Here is a 15380-nt window from a genome sequence, read left to right as displayed (position 1 = left end):
AACCATATCTAGCCATACCCAACCGGTACAACATCCGTCATAAGTTAAACCTTTTCACCGAGTCATACGAACCAAACGGACTAAACATGGGCACGGGCCGTGCCCGTGCCGCCGCGGGCCGTGCCTGGCCGTGCCGGGGTGGTGGCCGTGCCGTGCCGGCTCCGCGGCGTGCCGTGCCGTGCTTGAAATTGGCACACCCCAGCCCACGGCACGGCACGGCCCACGTGCCTAGCGGGCCGTGCCGTGCCGGGCCGCGGGCCAAACCGTGCCACTCTTTTTTTTTTTTTTTTTAAAAAATAAATGATAAAAAAAACGAATTAAAAACAACAATGCATATAATAAAAAAAAATACGAGTGCGATAATCCGAAAACACAAAAAATTGAAGAATAACTTATTTTATTATATGACGGTAGCCGGTACGAATGTACGATAATTCAATAATACAAAATTACAAAATAAGTGATGATAATTAAAAATCGTACAATAGTGTATGAATATTGAATAACTTCATTTATTATACGGAATACGAAGTTCGATAATACAAAAAGAATACAATAGTGTATAATGTAAATATGTAATCATGTAATTATTATTGGTCGTCTTCGTCTTCGCCTTCGTCTTCATCTTCGTCTTCGTCTCCTAGAGGTTCAAGTTCATCCGCCAATTGAGTGGATTGAGAAGTATGAGAACTAAAAGAAGTCGACGTTCCTTCATCGTCGTCGTTTTGTGCATAAGTACGATCTTGAGAACGAGTTTCGGCATCCAACCAATCCTTGAAGCAAACACACATTTCAAGTGTTTCGGGTTTTAGTCTTGTTCTTCTATCGTCTAGAACTCTTCCCGACGCACTAAAAGCTCTTTCGGAAGCAACGGAGGAGACTTGGATAGCAAAAATATCACGAGCTATTGCCGACAAAATTGGATGTTTCACGACTTGTGATTTCCACCAATCGAGGATGTCGAGGCCAAACTTCTCTTCATCGTCCATGCCTTTCATGAAGTCGTAACTTAAGTACATTTGCAACTCCGAAACATCGCTTTGTGTTCTCCTAGATGATGATGATTCTGTACCTGAATACTTAGACATCAAGTTAGCAACTTGTGCAAATAAACCTTTGGCCCGTTTACTTACATTTTTGGATGTTTGAGAAGGGGAAAATCGAGACACGGTTCCATATTTACTTTCATAAACTCTATATAAATTAAAAAACTCATCCGTCACCTTATTCTTAAAAGTTTCAACATCATCTTCAAAATTCATGATACTATAATAAATATCAATTAATAAAAAGGTGCCATCATATTTTTGTCTAGGATCTAAAATAGAAGCAAAAATATAAATCATAGGAATATCGGTGTAATATTTACGCCATTTATCCTCCATGGATGGAAGATATCCACGATACACATGTTGTGATCGGCCATAAACGACTAAACGGTAAGGCACGGGCCGTGCCGTGCCTGGCCGTGCCACGTGCCGTGCCGGCGGGTCGTGCCAGCGTGCCGGCCCACGTGCCGGCCACCGTGCCACCCGCCGTGCCCGTGCCGGAATCCGGATTTTTGTTCACGGCACGGCCCACGGCCCACAGGTGGGCCGCCGTGCCTCCATCAGTGCCCGTGCCGGAGTCGTGCCGGGCCCGTGCCGCCCGCGTGCCGGCACGGCCCGTGCCCACCTTTAAAACGGACCCTCGTTACATTCTTCTTCACCCACTACAACCAAAACAACCTTAAAAAAAAAAAAAAAAAACTCCTCGATTGCAACTTCCTTGTATTCCAAGTTCCAATACTAACGTCGATTGCAAATGTGCCACCATATTCTTCCGCATTTTCTCTTACAGAGTTCCGAAAGCAGCGCACCTGAATCAACCATGGTGCTTCAACTCCCTCGACTCGCCAACTCTCTTCGAGACCCTTTCGACATCGATCGTGCTTATCTTCATCGCAAAGCTCTCCTCCAAAACCTCTTTCCAACTAGGTAATCTTCAATTTTGAATACTCTAAATCATATAATCAATCATCAATTTTCTCATTCTAGTTTAGGTTTACAATTTTTTGATATTTTCCTTGTTTTTGGTGTTTAAAGTAATGCGAATTCGGTTGATGAGTCGGAATTAGCGCGAAAGATTGTTTTTGATTGGGAACAAGGTAAATTTCAATGTTTTAAGCTAGTTTTGCTTCGAAATTCAGTTAATTTGGACTGTCTAATTTGATGTTAATTACTTGTAATTGAATCATTTCAATATTTTTTTTAAATTGTGATTGTTTTGGTTCGAGAATGAAGTCTTGACATGATATGTGCGCAACTGGTTTTTTTTTTTTAGCTTCTACTGAAGTGCGGCAAGCGTACAAACAGTTTATTGGCGTGATTGTTGAATTGATTGATGGAGAAGTTGTGTCGGACGAGTTTCGTGAGGTGGCATTGACTGTGTATCGACTCTTTGGTGACCGAGGGGAGGAGGAGAAGGAGGAAAATAGTAGAATGCTCGCCGAGAAAAAGTATAGCTTTCTTAATTCTCTCACCTTTGAAATGTTCTTTAAAATTTAATTTTTGATATATGGTGAAATTGCTCTAGTTTTATGGTTATCTTGGAATATGATTTTCTTTCCTTTTCTCCATTTAATAAATTGCTGTAGTTTTATTGTTGCCTAGAATAGTAGAATCTAGATTCACAAAGGATTTTCTATGGAAACACAGGGTACCTTGGCCCTTTTGTAGCTTTCACTCAGGTTCCAATTGTTTTTCTGGAAAATTTTATCCTGGAAAATGTTTTCTTTCCTTTCTCCATTTTAAAAAATGGAGTCTAAGAGTAAAAGCGATGTTTTTAATAAGAAAGGCAGTACTTTTAAACATGAGCAGTGGTTTTGAATGGCATTATAGGTTTGACAGGGTTCTCTTAGAATTTTTTTTCAAAATCTCACTTTGGCGGTGGCTTTGGGTGTAGATTTTTCTCTTTGCTATAGGGGTTTATGCTGCTCTTATCGTTTCTTTTTACGGTGATAACAAAGGGCCTTTGAAAGAATGCAAATGATAATTGAAAGATAAAGTAAAATATGCTATCTTTGCTTGTGCTTCATCTGTAGTCTAATTGTAGGTTTGTAGCCAATTTCATATTTGAACACTTGGGTGGAGTTGGGGAAAGAAAACATGGTAAACTTATGAAAATGCTGTAATTTTCTGCATTAATTTTTTCGTTTTCCTCTTAGAAGCATTTTTTATTGGAGCTTTCACGCTCAAAGAGATTGTTATTATTGTCCAACTTATGATTGTCATTTGTGAATCTGATAGTCTCTGAACATGGATTCAGGTCTGAATTACAAAAATTACTGGGTCATACTGTTTCTGAAGGTAGCCTGCGGAAAGTAGTTCAATTGGCTCAGAGACTATCTAGTCTGCAACCTAGAACAGCTTCACCTAAGATGGATGGAAATTTGATTGATGATGATGTAGAATTCGGATCTAATCTTGATTTTAGACCTCCTTCACGGTTTTTGCTGGATAGTACTTTGGATGATGATGAAATTTTGGGGTTAGAGGACTTGGCTCCATCGACTTCAGTGTACAACGATTGGCCTGCAACTGATGCTGATAACAACCGTTTTTCAAACGGTGGGATCAAATATGATTTAAAATGGTTAAGAGACTCATGTGATCTAATAGTTCGAGGAAGTGGCTCACAGCTTTCTCGAGATGAACTGGCCATGACAATTTGTCGAGTTCTCGATTCTGACAAACCTGGGGAAGAGGTATTATTTAGATTTTAATCTGTTGTCACCTCCTCGTTGTTGGCTTTTAAAGTTGCAACTAGAAGAAGTGTAGTTTGGACAATAACTGCCTTTTGTTGTAGATTGCTGGTGATCTACTGGATCTTGTTGGGGATAGTGCTTTTGAGACTGTTCAGGAGCTTATCTTGGTAAGGTGTAATGACTCTTTGTTTCTATAACTTGCCATATTTTTTCATGTCGAAATCCACATGTGTTTTTATTACATGCATCTTGATTTCACTGCTATACTTAGGTATGTAGTTTCTGTTGGCAAAAGCTTTTTTACTGAAGGAAATTTTTTTCATTAAGAACAATAAGAAGAGAGTATTTCAAAAAAGAGGGCAAATAATCTGCTAAAGGACGAGCATAAGAAAATCTTAACATCCAGGGATTGTGATTGTTGGTCCATTAATGTTTGTTTGCTAGGTGCTGTCATTAATGATTTGGTTGTAGAAAGGAAAACATAAGACCTGAACTTTTGAAACATAAATTTGCATCAAGATATCGAATGATCCATAACTTGAATTTCGAATATGGGTGATAGTGGGCCTAGTGGAATAGTGTCAGAATAATTCTGCACAACATATTCAGCTAGTGAGATTGGTAATTTGGCTAATTGAAGTTCAAGACTCATTATTGTTTGATTTTATTATGGGTAGAATAGGTCTTTACAGTAGCAGAGAAGGCCTTTGGTGTAATTATTTGCAGATGGTTAATTGACTCTTTTCTCTGTGTTTGTTGGTTTTAGCATAGAAAACAGCTTGTTGAAGCAATTAGTCATGGCCTGCTAGTATTACGATCTGATAAGTCGCCTTCAAATGCTCAACCGCGCATGCCCAGTTATGGCACTCAGGTAATTGCTACATATTTCCGTATAAGTTAGTTGCCGAAGAAACATCATTATTACTTTTGACTATATGTGTCATTTTAGGTCACTGTGCACACTGAGTCCGAGAAACAGATTGATAAACTTAGGCGCAAAGAGGAGAAACGCCACAAGCGTGGAGTTGGGCAAGGGATCGAAGATGACTTTTCCTCTACAAGTTTTTCGTCCTTGCTGGAAGCAAGTGAGAGGAAAAATCTATTTGATGATGTGATTGGAAGTGGACCAGGACCTCAGTCATTAGGTGTTTCTGCACTTCCACAGGGAACTGTGAGAAAGCATTTCAAAGGCTATGAAGAAGTCTTAATTCCTCCAATACCAACAGCTCCAATGAAGCCTGGGGAAAGACTGGTATCAATCTTGCCACCATGCATCCATTTCTTCTTGCTGATAAATTACAATTCTAGTATAACAGTGCTTCTGTTGAATGTTTCTGGTTTTTGTCTTTTCGGATCAGGGAGAACATGTGACAAGAATAGTCTAAGAAAATTATTGAATTTTCTATCTATTATTTTAACACACCACCAACAATAATAGAAGTATTGAATAATTTCTACTTTGAAGCAATTGATGCAATATTGACTAACTAAAGGGCGCATGGATCCGATGTCAAAACACTTGGAAAATGATACGTAGGGGTGTTGAGAGATAAGGGAGACTACTACTGTGAGAGCCGAGAGGATACATGAGAGTGAGAAAAGGATAGTACTATATGATTAGGTTTTACTGATGTGTTTGACTCTCAGTGTTGGTTTAATTTGGGAATTGATCTTATACTGTACCGTGTAGGATTTGGATCTCGATGGGAATGGTAAGAGTTTTAAGAACAGGTGCTCTACACTTCTAAGTGTTAGTCTTATAAAGAGTAGTTATCTTTGCTTCTGTTTGGCGCTACTTTGTTGGGTCAGAGGCATTTCTAGGAATATCTTTACTGGTGAAAATATAATTGATATTGTATTTTCTATCTATTATTTTAACACACCATCAACATAGTCACACAGCCTGAGAATGCCTCGTAGTTACATATTTGTAGTTAAATCAAAATATTTATAAACTTTACTACAGGGGCATCGCTATAGGACAGGGTGCCTCTAAGACAATTTTGTAAATATTTTGTATGTCATGCTTTTCTTTGTTATTTTCATAGATCATCTAATGTGAGAATAGGGGTTTTGAATTGAAGATTTTCTGCTAGCTCTGTAATTTTGCCACTTGTAGATAACTGAATACATCGGTTTGGTCAGAATATTGTTGTTTATTTGATCCAGGCACCGGGAAAAATTAGAAATATTAGAGATTTTCAGGTATATCGGTATTGAAGAAGTATCTCATCTCTCTCAAATCACAACTCTTCTTCTTCCAATATCCATGACAATCTTTGTTTTAACAAGCTAGGCACAGTTTAAATTCTGATATCAGTGGTTAATGTCTCGTCGCTTTCTCAGACCACATTGCATCTTCTTTTCCGATTTAATTGTTCTCCTTGTTCCAAGTGATATTTACCTTGCTGCTGCAATGAAAATTCTAAGCCTTTAAGTGATTCAAAACGCTTCTGTTTCAATTATTTCATTGCTCCCGGGTCCTTTGTTTTAAACCTAATTTAAGTCTTCAATGCTGATTGTGATTCAATGCTTCTCATCTCTTAATGTGGACCCTTTCAATGTTCTTGCTTTTGGATGTTGCGAACTTTCAATAAGTGATTTTGTCCATTAATGGTGATTTTCCTGCCTGCAGATAGAGATAAAGGAATTAGATGAATTTGCCCAAGCTGCTTTTCATGGATACAAATCCCTCAATCGTATCCAGAGTAGGATCTTTCAGACAGTCTACTACACTAATGAGAATATTCTAGTGAGTAATTAGTGAACTATCCTAGTAATATTTTGTGGCATAAAGCAACATCTTTCTGAAGTGGTACTTTGTAATTTCAGGTATGTGCCCCAACAGGAGCTGGCAAAACAAATAAAGCTATGATTTCTATTCTACATGAGGTATGACTTGTTTACAAGTATATCATGCAGACATCTCATACTGTATTTTACTCTCTAGGTGTATTCAGCTAGAAGCATTCTTCATTATTCTTACCTAGGGTGCACACTGGAAGCTGTTAATAAGTTATATACGAGTAAAGTAGACACAATTTTGCCACATATGTCAACAGCTCAACACTGTTAAAATTTTTTGCTGTCAAAAGTTTTTCCCTTTAAAAAGAAATATATATATATCAATACTATGTATATCAGTATATAGAATCTTTTGAAAAAGGATAAATACCAAATATACATTTGTCCACTAGTTTGGAAAACTGAACTTTCCACCAATATTTTATCTATATAGAGCAGAATTTTCTATCTCTATATAGGGGAAAGATCTGGTGAGAATAGTTCTCTATGTGAGAGCACTATATTCGAGAAGATATCACAACCTATGTTACTCGGACACGCCATTTTTGGCCTCATACCCGGGTCGGTACGACCCGACACGGACTCGGGTATGAAATCCGTTCCGGATACTCCGATTGGCTCTCGGGTACGGCTAGAGCAGAAAAGAAGATGAAGAAGCAAAAAATACCGAACCAAACCACACCAATCAAAAACCAAACAAACAAAACCACACCTCTAACCTAGATATGCAGTTCCGCACCTACCACAACCCACCTTATTTCACCACCCTTCATCCCCAGATCGACCCAAAAGGCCATAACTACCTACCACCACCACAATTTCAATCACAAACCACCATTAAAGTAAAGTTGAAAAACAAAACTTAAACCAAATTAAACGAAATAAAAAGAGAACATACCTCACGTCCTCACATTACACCAAAAAAACGTCGGTTTTGGGTTTTAATGGTCAAATTCGACCATGAAAACTCTAGATCTAGAGTTTTCATGGCCGAATTTGACATGAAACCCCTTTAGTTGATGGTGTTCGAAATGAAAAATCTTAGTTGATGCCCTTATGGAGTTCGAAAAACCTCGAAACCTTAGTTGATGGTGATGCGGGCTGGTGGGGAAAAGAGGAGATGAGAGTGAAAGTTGAGAAAGGGCGGAAGAAAGAAGAGATGAAGACGAAAGGAGATAGAGTGAGACTGAGAAGAGGAGAGAGAGGGCGGAGAAAGAGGAGAGAGGCGGAGAAGATAACTCAGAGAAGAGATGCGGCCATTAAAGAAGATCTAGGGTTTTATTTTCTGGTTTCCAAGAAAGAGATGCGGAGAAAATTTTGTACTGTACAAATGTACATTTATTTTTATTTTTTATTGAAGTGTACTGTACATTTAAAAGGTTTTGTGGTTTCCAATACATTGGTACAGAAAGGTTTTGTGGTACACTGATACTCGTTTTTTTTAATAATAATGGTTTGGCTTCCCAAACAAGCTATCCCAAGTATTTTTTTTTAAGAAAGTTATCTCAAGGTTTTATACTTCGTATTGTGTAAATTAAATATTATATTATTTATCTTAATTAGTTAAAAATAGACTCAATAAATTTTTTTATCTTTGCCAAATAAAAAAAATAAAAAAAAAGATTTCTGATTATCAAGAAAATATTTGATATATTATGGTGAAAAAACTTCAATACGGAGTATATATAACTGGAGTCTGGAGTATACATTTTGTTTAAAAAAAATCCAAATGAAGTATAACAACTTGAATAAATAATTAAATATTACTCAAAAAAAATATATGGTACACTATATAAAAAATAGATGGAGTACAGATTTAAAAAAATGACGTATAAAATAGCGAACAAAAAGTAAGAAAGTTTATCTTTAAAAAAAACAACCTTCAAAATTCTTGAATGTTTTTTACCAGGTATTTTTAAACAATTTTTGAACATATATTAATTAGAATTTCAATTACTACTGTAGTAGTCTATTGTAAAAAAAAAAAAAAAAACAAAAAAAAAGGATATTGTTTATATTTTGCACGCTTTAATGTATAAATTTAAAAACATTCCATTGTACAAATCAATTGTAATTTATTAGTCTAAAAAAAAAGCTCAAATGACATAGAGACACTTTACTGGTGGTAAAATCACATCTAATTTATTAATCAAAATCACAGTTCTCTTATACATTATTTAAATAAAAAATTTTATAAAATTATACTTCAATTGACATAAAAAGAAAGGTTATCTTCGCTATTTTTTATATGATTTTATTTTATTAGTTATAAATCAATTGTAAATATTTGTTTTTATTCTTTAGATCAATTAAGTAATTGTAATATTTAGTAGAGTCAAGAAGAAAATTTATAGTTGATCAATTAATTTTCCAAATCAATTAACCTATTAAAGATTAATATAGCGAGCTAAGTTATAAGGAAATGTATTATCGATGGACTAATAACTAAGTATTGAAATAAGTCAAATAACTCTATAACAACAAGTGAACAACAATACACAACAAAGGAATTATTCATATTAAAGTATTGGCTAATATATTTAGAATCAAATAAAACAAAATTACCGAATCAACAAATTCTCGATTTATCAATTGATCAATAACTAAGTATTGAAACAACTCTATAAAAACAACAATAAACAAAAAAGGTATTGTTCATACTAAGTTATTGGCTAACCTATTAAGATCAATGTAATACGAAATAACCGAATCAATGTAACACGATATATCGACTGATCAATAACTAAGTATTGAATAATATCTGGAAGAACAATCAACAACAAAGAAATTGTTTACTTCCTCCGTTTCGTATTAGTTGCAACTTTGGAATATTATATATCTCACAAATAATACCCCAAAGTTGCAACTAATACGAAACGGAGGTAGTATATTGAGTTATTAGCTAACCTATTGAGAATCAAGTCGAACGAAATAACCGAATCAATGCAATACGAATATCGATTGATCAATAACTAAGTATTGAATAAAATCTATAAGAACAATCAACAACAAAGAAATTGTTTATATTGAGTTATTAGCTAACCTATTGAGAATCAAGTCGAACGAAATAACCAAATCAATGTAATATGATATATCGATTGATCAAACTAAGTATTGAATAATATCTATAAGAACAATCAACAACAAAGAAATTGTTTATATTGAGTTATTAGCTAACCTATTGAGAATCAATGTAATACGAAATAATCGAATCAATGTAACACGATATATCGATTGATCAATAACTAAGTAGTGAATAATATCTATAAGACTATAAGAACAACAATCAACAATAAAGATATTATTTATTTTGAGTTATTGGTTAACTTATTGATCAATAACTAAGTATTGAATAATTCCTTAGTTATTGATCGATCGATCGTATTACGACTGATTGATTAGATTGATCAATAACTAAGGAATTGTTCATATTAAGTTATTGGCTAACCTATTTAGAATCAAGTCGAACGAAGTTACAAGATCAATGTATTATCAATTTATCGATTGATTAACTACTAAGTTACAAGATCAATAACTTATCAATTTATTGATTGATTATCAAATTATTTATTGATTATCAATTTGATTAATCGGTAATACATTAATTTGATTAATAGATAAATAGATGATACGTTTTTTTTTTCCTTACTTTGAAAATTAAAAATAAAATAAAAATCTTGATAAGACCAAAACCTTGGGAAAAGCCCACGTGTGATGCACAAATGCACAATAAAAGGTTTTGGTCTTAAATTCTTTCTAATCCTTCTTCTTCCCTGACTACTCATGCTTATTCCTCCTTGACTCTTCCCCTTCCCTCATTAACTACTGCCTACTGGTTTACAGTTTACTCCATAGTCTTCTATATAAAACACCCCATCAAAATAAAATGTTTCACAAATTTGATATGCTGAAACATTCCACAAAATTGAGAAATTACCAGAAAAATTATCAGATCTACAATTATAATAAGGTACATAGGAATCAAATTCCCCTGATTAATTTTCTTTTGATAATCTTTAATTACATATATGATTATCTTCTAAATATATTATCAATTTTTATACTTTCTTATTTATTTGTATTATTTAATTAATTTAATTTTGTCTTATAATTTATAATTGTATCCAGCATTCATGCCTCGACCAACTAAGAATCAAGGGTTTGACGATACACCGTTGTGGAGTCATGTCGAAGTTTTGCAATTGTCTGCTGGTGGAGGTGGTAACAGGAAGTGGAGATGCAAGTATTGCAACAAAGAAGTCAGTGGTTCTTATTCTAAAGTGAAAGGGCATTTGCTTAAAATTCCCAACCTGGGTGTTTCACCTTGCACAATCGCAGACGACATATATCGAGAGATTAAGAGGGAAAATGATGAAGCTGAACAGAAGAAAAGGTCTCGTAATTTAAGCGCCAAACAAAAGCAGGATTACATCTCTCTTCCCGAAGGTTCGGATTTAGCTCATTCAAAGAAAAGAAAAGGTACATTGGAGTTATCCTTCAATGTGTTAGAAAGGGAAGAAGCTGACAAAGAATGTGCTATGATGTTTTATACGGGTATGCTCTCTTTCAACTTAGCAAGAAATCCTTACTTCAGAAAATTTTGTCAAAGGCTAGCCAATGGAAACTTGCATGGGTTTGTTCCTCCTACTTATGAAAGACTCCGAACAACTTTACTATTTCAATTGAAAGCTCATGTTGACAAATTACTCCAACCAATTCGAGACAGTTGGGTGAAGAAAGGAGTTTCAATTTGCTCAGACGGTTGGCAAGATCTAACATCAAAGCCTTTGATAAACATAATGGCTGCCTCAGCTGCTGGCCCTATGTTTTTGAAAGCTTTTGATGCAAGCGAAATCCTTACAAAAGACGCTGAATATCTGGCAGGTTTGTTCTCTGAAATTATTGAAGATGTAGGAGAATCTAATGTTGTTCAGATTGTAACTGATAATGCTGCCAATTATAAAGCCGCTGGTCGTGCGATTGAAAAAAAATATCCTAAAATTTTTTGGACACCTTGTGTTGTTCATTGCTTAAACTTGGTTTTGAAATCTATATGTGAGCCTAGTGAGAAAGCTGACCATTACAAAGAGTGTCAATGGATTTCAGATTTAGTGAAGCAAGTTGATGAAATTAATTATTTTATTCAAAATCATAGTTTGTCCAAAACAATTTTTGAACGTTATTCTGATTTAAGACTCTTAAAGGTTGCTGAAACTAGGTTTGGGTCTAAGATAGTGATGGCAACTAGGCTAAGAAAGGTAAAGGATGCTCTTGAAAAAACTGTGATGGATGCTGACTAGAAGAAATTTAAGGTCAATGGGAAGGGTTATGTTGAACTTAAGGCGAGGGAGGTTAAGGATTTGTTGGTGAGTGATGGATGGTGGGATAGACTTGATTATTTTCTTGAATTTACACTACCCATGATGAACTTCTTGAGGGCTGCTGATACAGACTCATGTGTCTTACATTTGGTGTATGACATGTGGGATACGATGATCGAACAAGTGAAAAAAGTTATTTTCGATCATGAAGATGCTGATTTTCTCACAGGGCAGTCTCCATTTTATGATGCTATTCAAAAAGTCATTGAGAGTAGGTGGAACAAAAGCAATACCCCTTTACATTGCTTGGCACATTCTTTAGTTCCTAAATACTACACTCAAGAATGGATTCAAGGGGGAGGCAGCACTCCAAGAGTACCTCCTAATGAAGATGAAGAGGTTTCAAGAAACAGAAACGCGTGTTTACAAAGGCTTTTCCCAAATGCCGATGATGCTCGGAAAGTCTTTCTTGAATATGGAGCTTTTTCTGGGGGTTTAGGGTTCTTTAATGAACCTCATGTCATGGCAGCAAGGGCATATGAAGATCCCATGTCATGGTGGTCCAATTATGGCTCAGGTGCTCCAATGTTGCAAAGCCTTGCGTTCAAGCTGCTATCACAACCCGCTTCTTCTTCTTGTTGTGAGAGGAATTGGAGCACATATGGGGGCATCCAAAGTATCAAAAGAAACAAGCTTAATACTCTACGCTTGGAAATTCTTGTCTATATTCACAACAACTTACGATTGCTCTCTAGAAAGCAAAAGGATTACACAGAGGGACCAAGCAAATATTGGGATATTGGTAAGTTGGTAACATTTATTTATTTATTATTTTCATGTTCAACTTGTAAATAACGTCTCATTTTATTTATTTTAACTTTTGTTGTTTGCATGGTTTTAAAGGGGGAGATAATATTGATGGAGATAGCTTGTTAGAAGTTGCTGACCTTTCCCTCAATGAACCAGAATTTGAAGCTATATCATTTAATGACCTTTGAGAAGAAGTGTTTTTTTTAGTCATCCTTGAGCTGCTGAAGGAATTTTGGAAGTTTAAAACTATGAAGTGAAGAATTGAAGAACATCTTTTGATATATTGTTCAGTACATTTGGTCTTTCACTCTTTTGTTATGTAGTCCGTATTGTTTGGGATATTAAGTTTTTATTCTAAGACTTCTTTTGTTATGTGTTTATCAGTTTATGTAATCAATTTTCATGAATATTTTAATTTTGTTGCACTAATTATCCGGTTTTTTTCCTTAAAAAATTTTATTGCCGTATCCGTACCCGAGTCCAAAGTTTAGCCGGTGTCCCTGTGTCCTAAATTTTTAAAAATGACGTATCGGACACTCGGATCCGTACCAATATCGGATACCCGTACCCGTGTCCGAGTAACATAGATCACAACCATTAGAGACTACAAGCTCCAACTACTGAAATATCTCAAATAGTGATGGTAGTACAGTGATTCTATAATCAAACATCTCTCTCTTTAAAAAATTTACCCACCTCTCTCTACGAAGCTTGAAGGTGAATATCAATGGCGGCCTCTAATGGCAGCGAATTCTTTGATATAGAACTGAACATTAACGAGTTGGAATTATTGTTTGTCGGCCTTCTAACGCTGTAGCTATTGCTAAAGATGAATAAGCCCTGGTTACGGCTATGTTTAAGAGGCTACCTTTTGTTTAACGGATGAACGTCGCAGTCATTTATGATGATGATAATGGCGGAGGAGAGATTAATTTCCACCATAAATTTGAAATTGATTTCCACCATTGATTTTACTAAGCTTGATCGAAATTGTCGTGAGTCGGTTATTTAGAAGATTATTGCATTTATGAATTTCTTTCAAAAATTGTTTCTTTAAGTTCTGCAGTTTTTAGATAGTTTTAGATAAGCTCTGCAGTTTTTAGATAATTTTTGCAATTTTGCATATCTTAAAAAAAAAAAAAATGCATTTTGTTAGTATTTATTTTGACGATGGAAATGTGCTTCAAAATCTTATTTATTCGTATTCTTATGTTTTTTTTCTTCTTTTGGAACGCTTGATTTAAGGTAATTAGGAAATGTGACTTAAAACTTTGAGCACCTGATTTTAAATTTAGAACACACGAGTAAAAATTTAGAACATATGATTTGAAATATAAAACATATGAGTAAACATTTGGAACATCAGATTTAGATTTAGAACATGTGAGTAATAATTTAGAAAATCTGATTTAAGATTCAAACATATGTGTAAAAATAAAAAAAGAGTAAAGATCCAACATATGGGTAAAAATTTAAATTAGATTTTTTAAATTTTTACTCACATGTTATAAATCTTAAAGCAAGGTTTCTTGTATTAATTTGTATTCCCTCCGATTCTTTTGTTCTTTCCATTCGGAATCTTGGCCCTATCCATAAGATGAGAGAATCTTCTAAACTACTCTCAATATATAAAACATAACATAGTCATGTTGGGCCTTATTTGATTCATCTCACTGTGTTGTTTATCAATATTCCAACTGTTGTTTTTTACTAATATAGAACTAAATTTATTTATGGTCAAAGTAATGTATTGGAAAACGTACACAACCAAAATGGGAAGAACATTAAGGATCAGAGGGAGTAGTATGTATTGCAAATGTTCACCATTATGTTATTTGTATGGGCCTTTTGCTTTCTTCCTCAGTTCTTTTGTCCTGTTTTTTACCATTAAAAGGGGCGGGTGGTGATGTTCTGTTCTGAAATTGTTTAAGGTCTTCCATATACTGGATTTAGTTTATAGCTCTGAGGTGGAACATTAGGGAAATTATGCATCCATAACTGATTGTTTTCTTGAAATTGCTCTCATCAAGTTTACACTATCTTATATACTCTAATATTGGAAAAACCAAAAATGCTGTGGAAATTATATGATACAATTGTAATCACTATATCAATTATGAATAATGGCAGATTGGACAGCATTTCAAGGACGGTTACCTGCACAAAAATGAGTTCAAGATTGTTTATGTTGCTCCAATGAAGGTAGACTTGTCTGGTTTTTTTCTGGCTTGTCATCTTCCCTTCAGCTTTTTAAAGTATCCCCTTCGTCTATTTTTTTCATTTCATTGATGATCCTCTCTGATTTCTGTAGGCATTAGCTGCTGAAGTTACAGCTACATTTAGCCATCGGTTAGCTCCATTAAATATGACAGTAAAGGAGCTTACAGGAGACATGCAACTTTCTAAGAATGAACTTGAAGCAACTCAGGTTGGTTATCTTTTTATTTTATTTTATTATATCTGCATGCCTCAACCTATTTTGCTGTTGTACTAGTGTATTAACATGGCTTATCTCTTTGCTTTATGTCAATTAGATGATAGTGACCACACCAGAAAAATGGGACGTCATCACGCGCAAGAGCAGCGACATGTCACTTTCAATGCTTGTTAAGCTTTTAATAATTGATGAAGTACACCTATTGAATGATGATAGAGGTCCTGTTATAGAAGCATTAGTTGCTCGTACTCTTCGTCAGGTA

The 15380-nt window shown here is 35.0% G+C and overlaps 1 protein-coding gene across 1 annotated transcript in view; it reads left to right on the top strand.

Annotated features, from left to right (window-relative positions):
* The first annotated feature begins 1805 nt into the window (after positions 1–1805).
* The window catches only part of LOC145567345 (DExH-box ATP-dependent RNA helicase DExH14-like), a 38883-nt gene continuing 25308 nt past the window's right edge, over positions 1806–15380 (top strand). The window contains exons 1-12 of the mRNA XM_081626610.1: positions 1806–1976; positions 2085–2146; positions 2323–2497; positions 3307–3745; positions 3847–3912; positions 4512–4616; positions 4695–4997; positions 6381–6497; positions 6578–6637; positions 14812–14883; positions 14993–15109; positions 15216–15377. Coding sequence (XP_081482736.1) covers positions 1870–1976; positions 2085–2146; positions 2323–2497; positions 3307–3745; positions 3847–3912; positions 4512–4616; positions 4695–4997; positions 6381–6497; positions 6578–6637; positions 14812–14883; positions 14993–15109; positions 15216–15377 — 1785 coding nt within the window. The 5' untranslated portion in view covers positions 1806–1869. The remainder of the gene's footprint in view (positions 1977–2084; positions 2147–2322; positions 2498–3306; positions 3746–3846; positions 3913–4511; positions 4617–4694; positions 4998–6380; positions 6498–6577; positions 6638–14811; positions 14884–14992; positions 15110–15215; positions 15378–15380) is intronic.

The sequence above is a fragment of the Chenopodium album genome, chromosome 11, assembly GCF_948465745.1.
Source record: "Chenopodium album chromosome 11, dcCheAlbu1.1, whole genome shotgun sequence".
NCBI classification, from domain to species: domain Eukaryota; kingdom Viridiplantae; phylum Streptophyta; class Magnoliopsida; order Caryophyllales; family Amaranthaceae; genus Chenopodium; species Chenopodium album.
The sequence above is the reverse complement of the archived record's forward strand: the minus strand, read 5'-3'. Positions and strand labels throughout refer to the sequence as shown.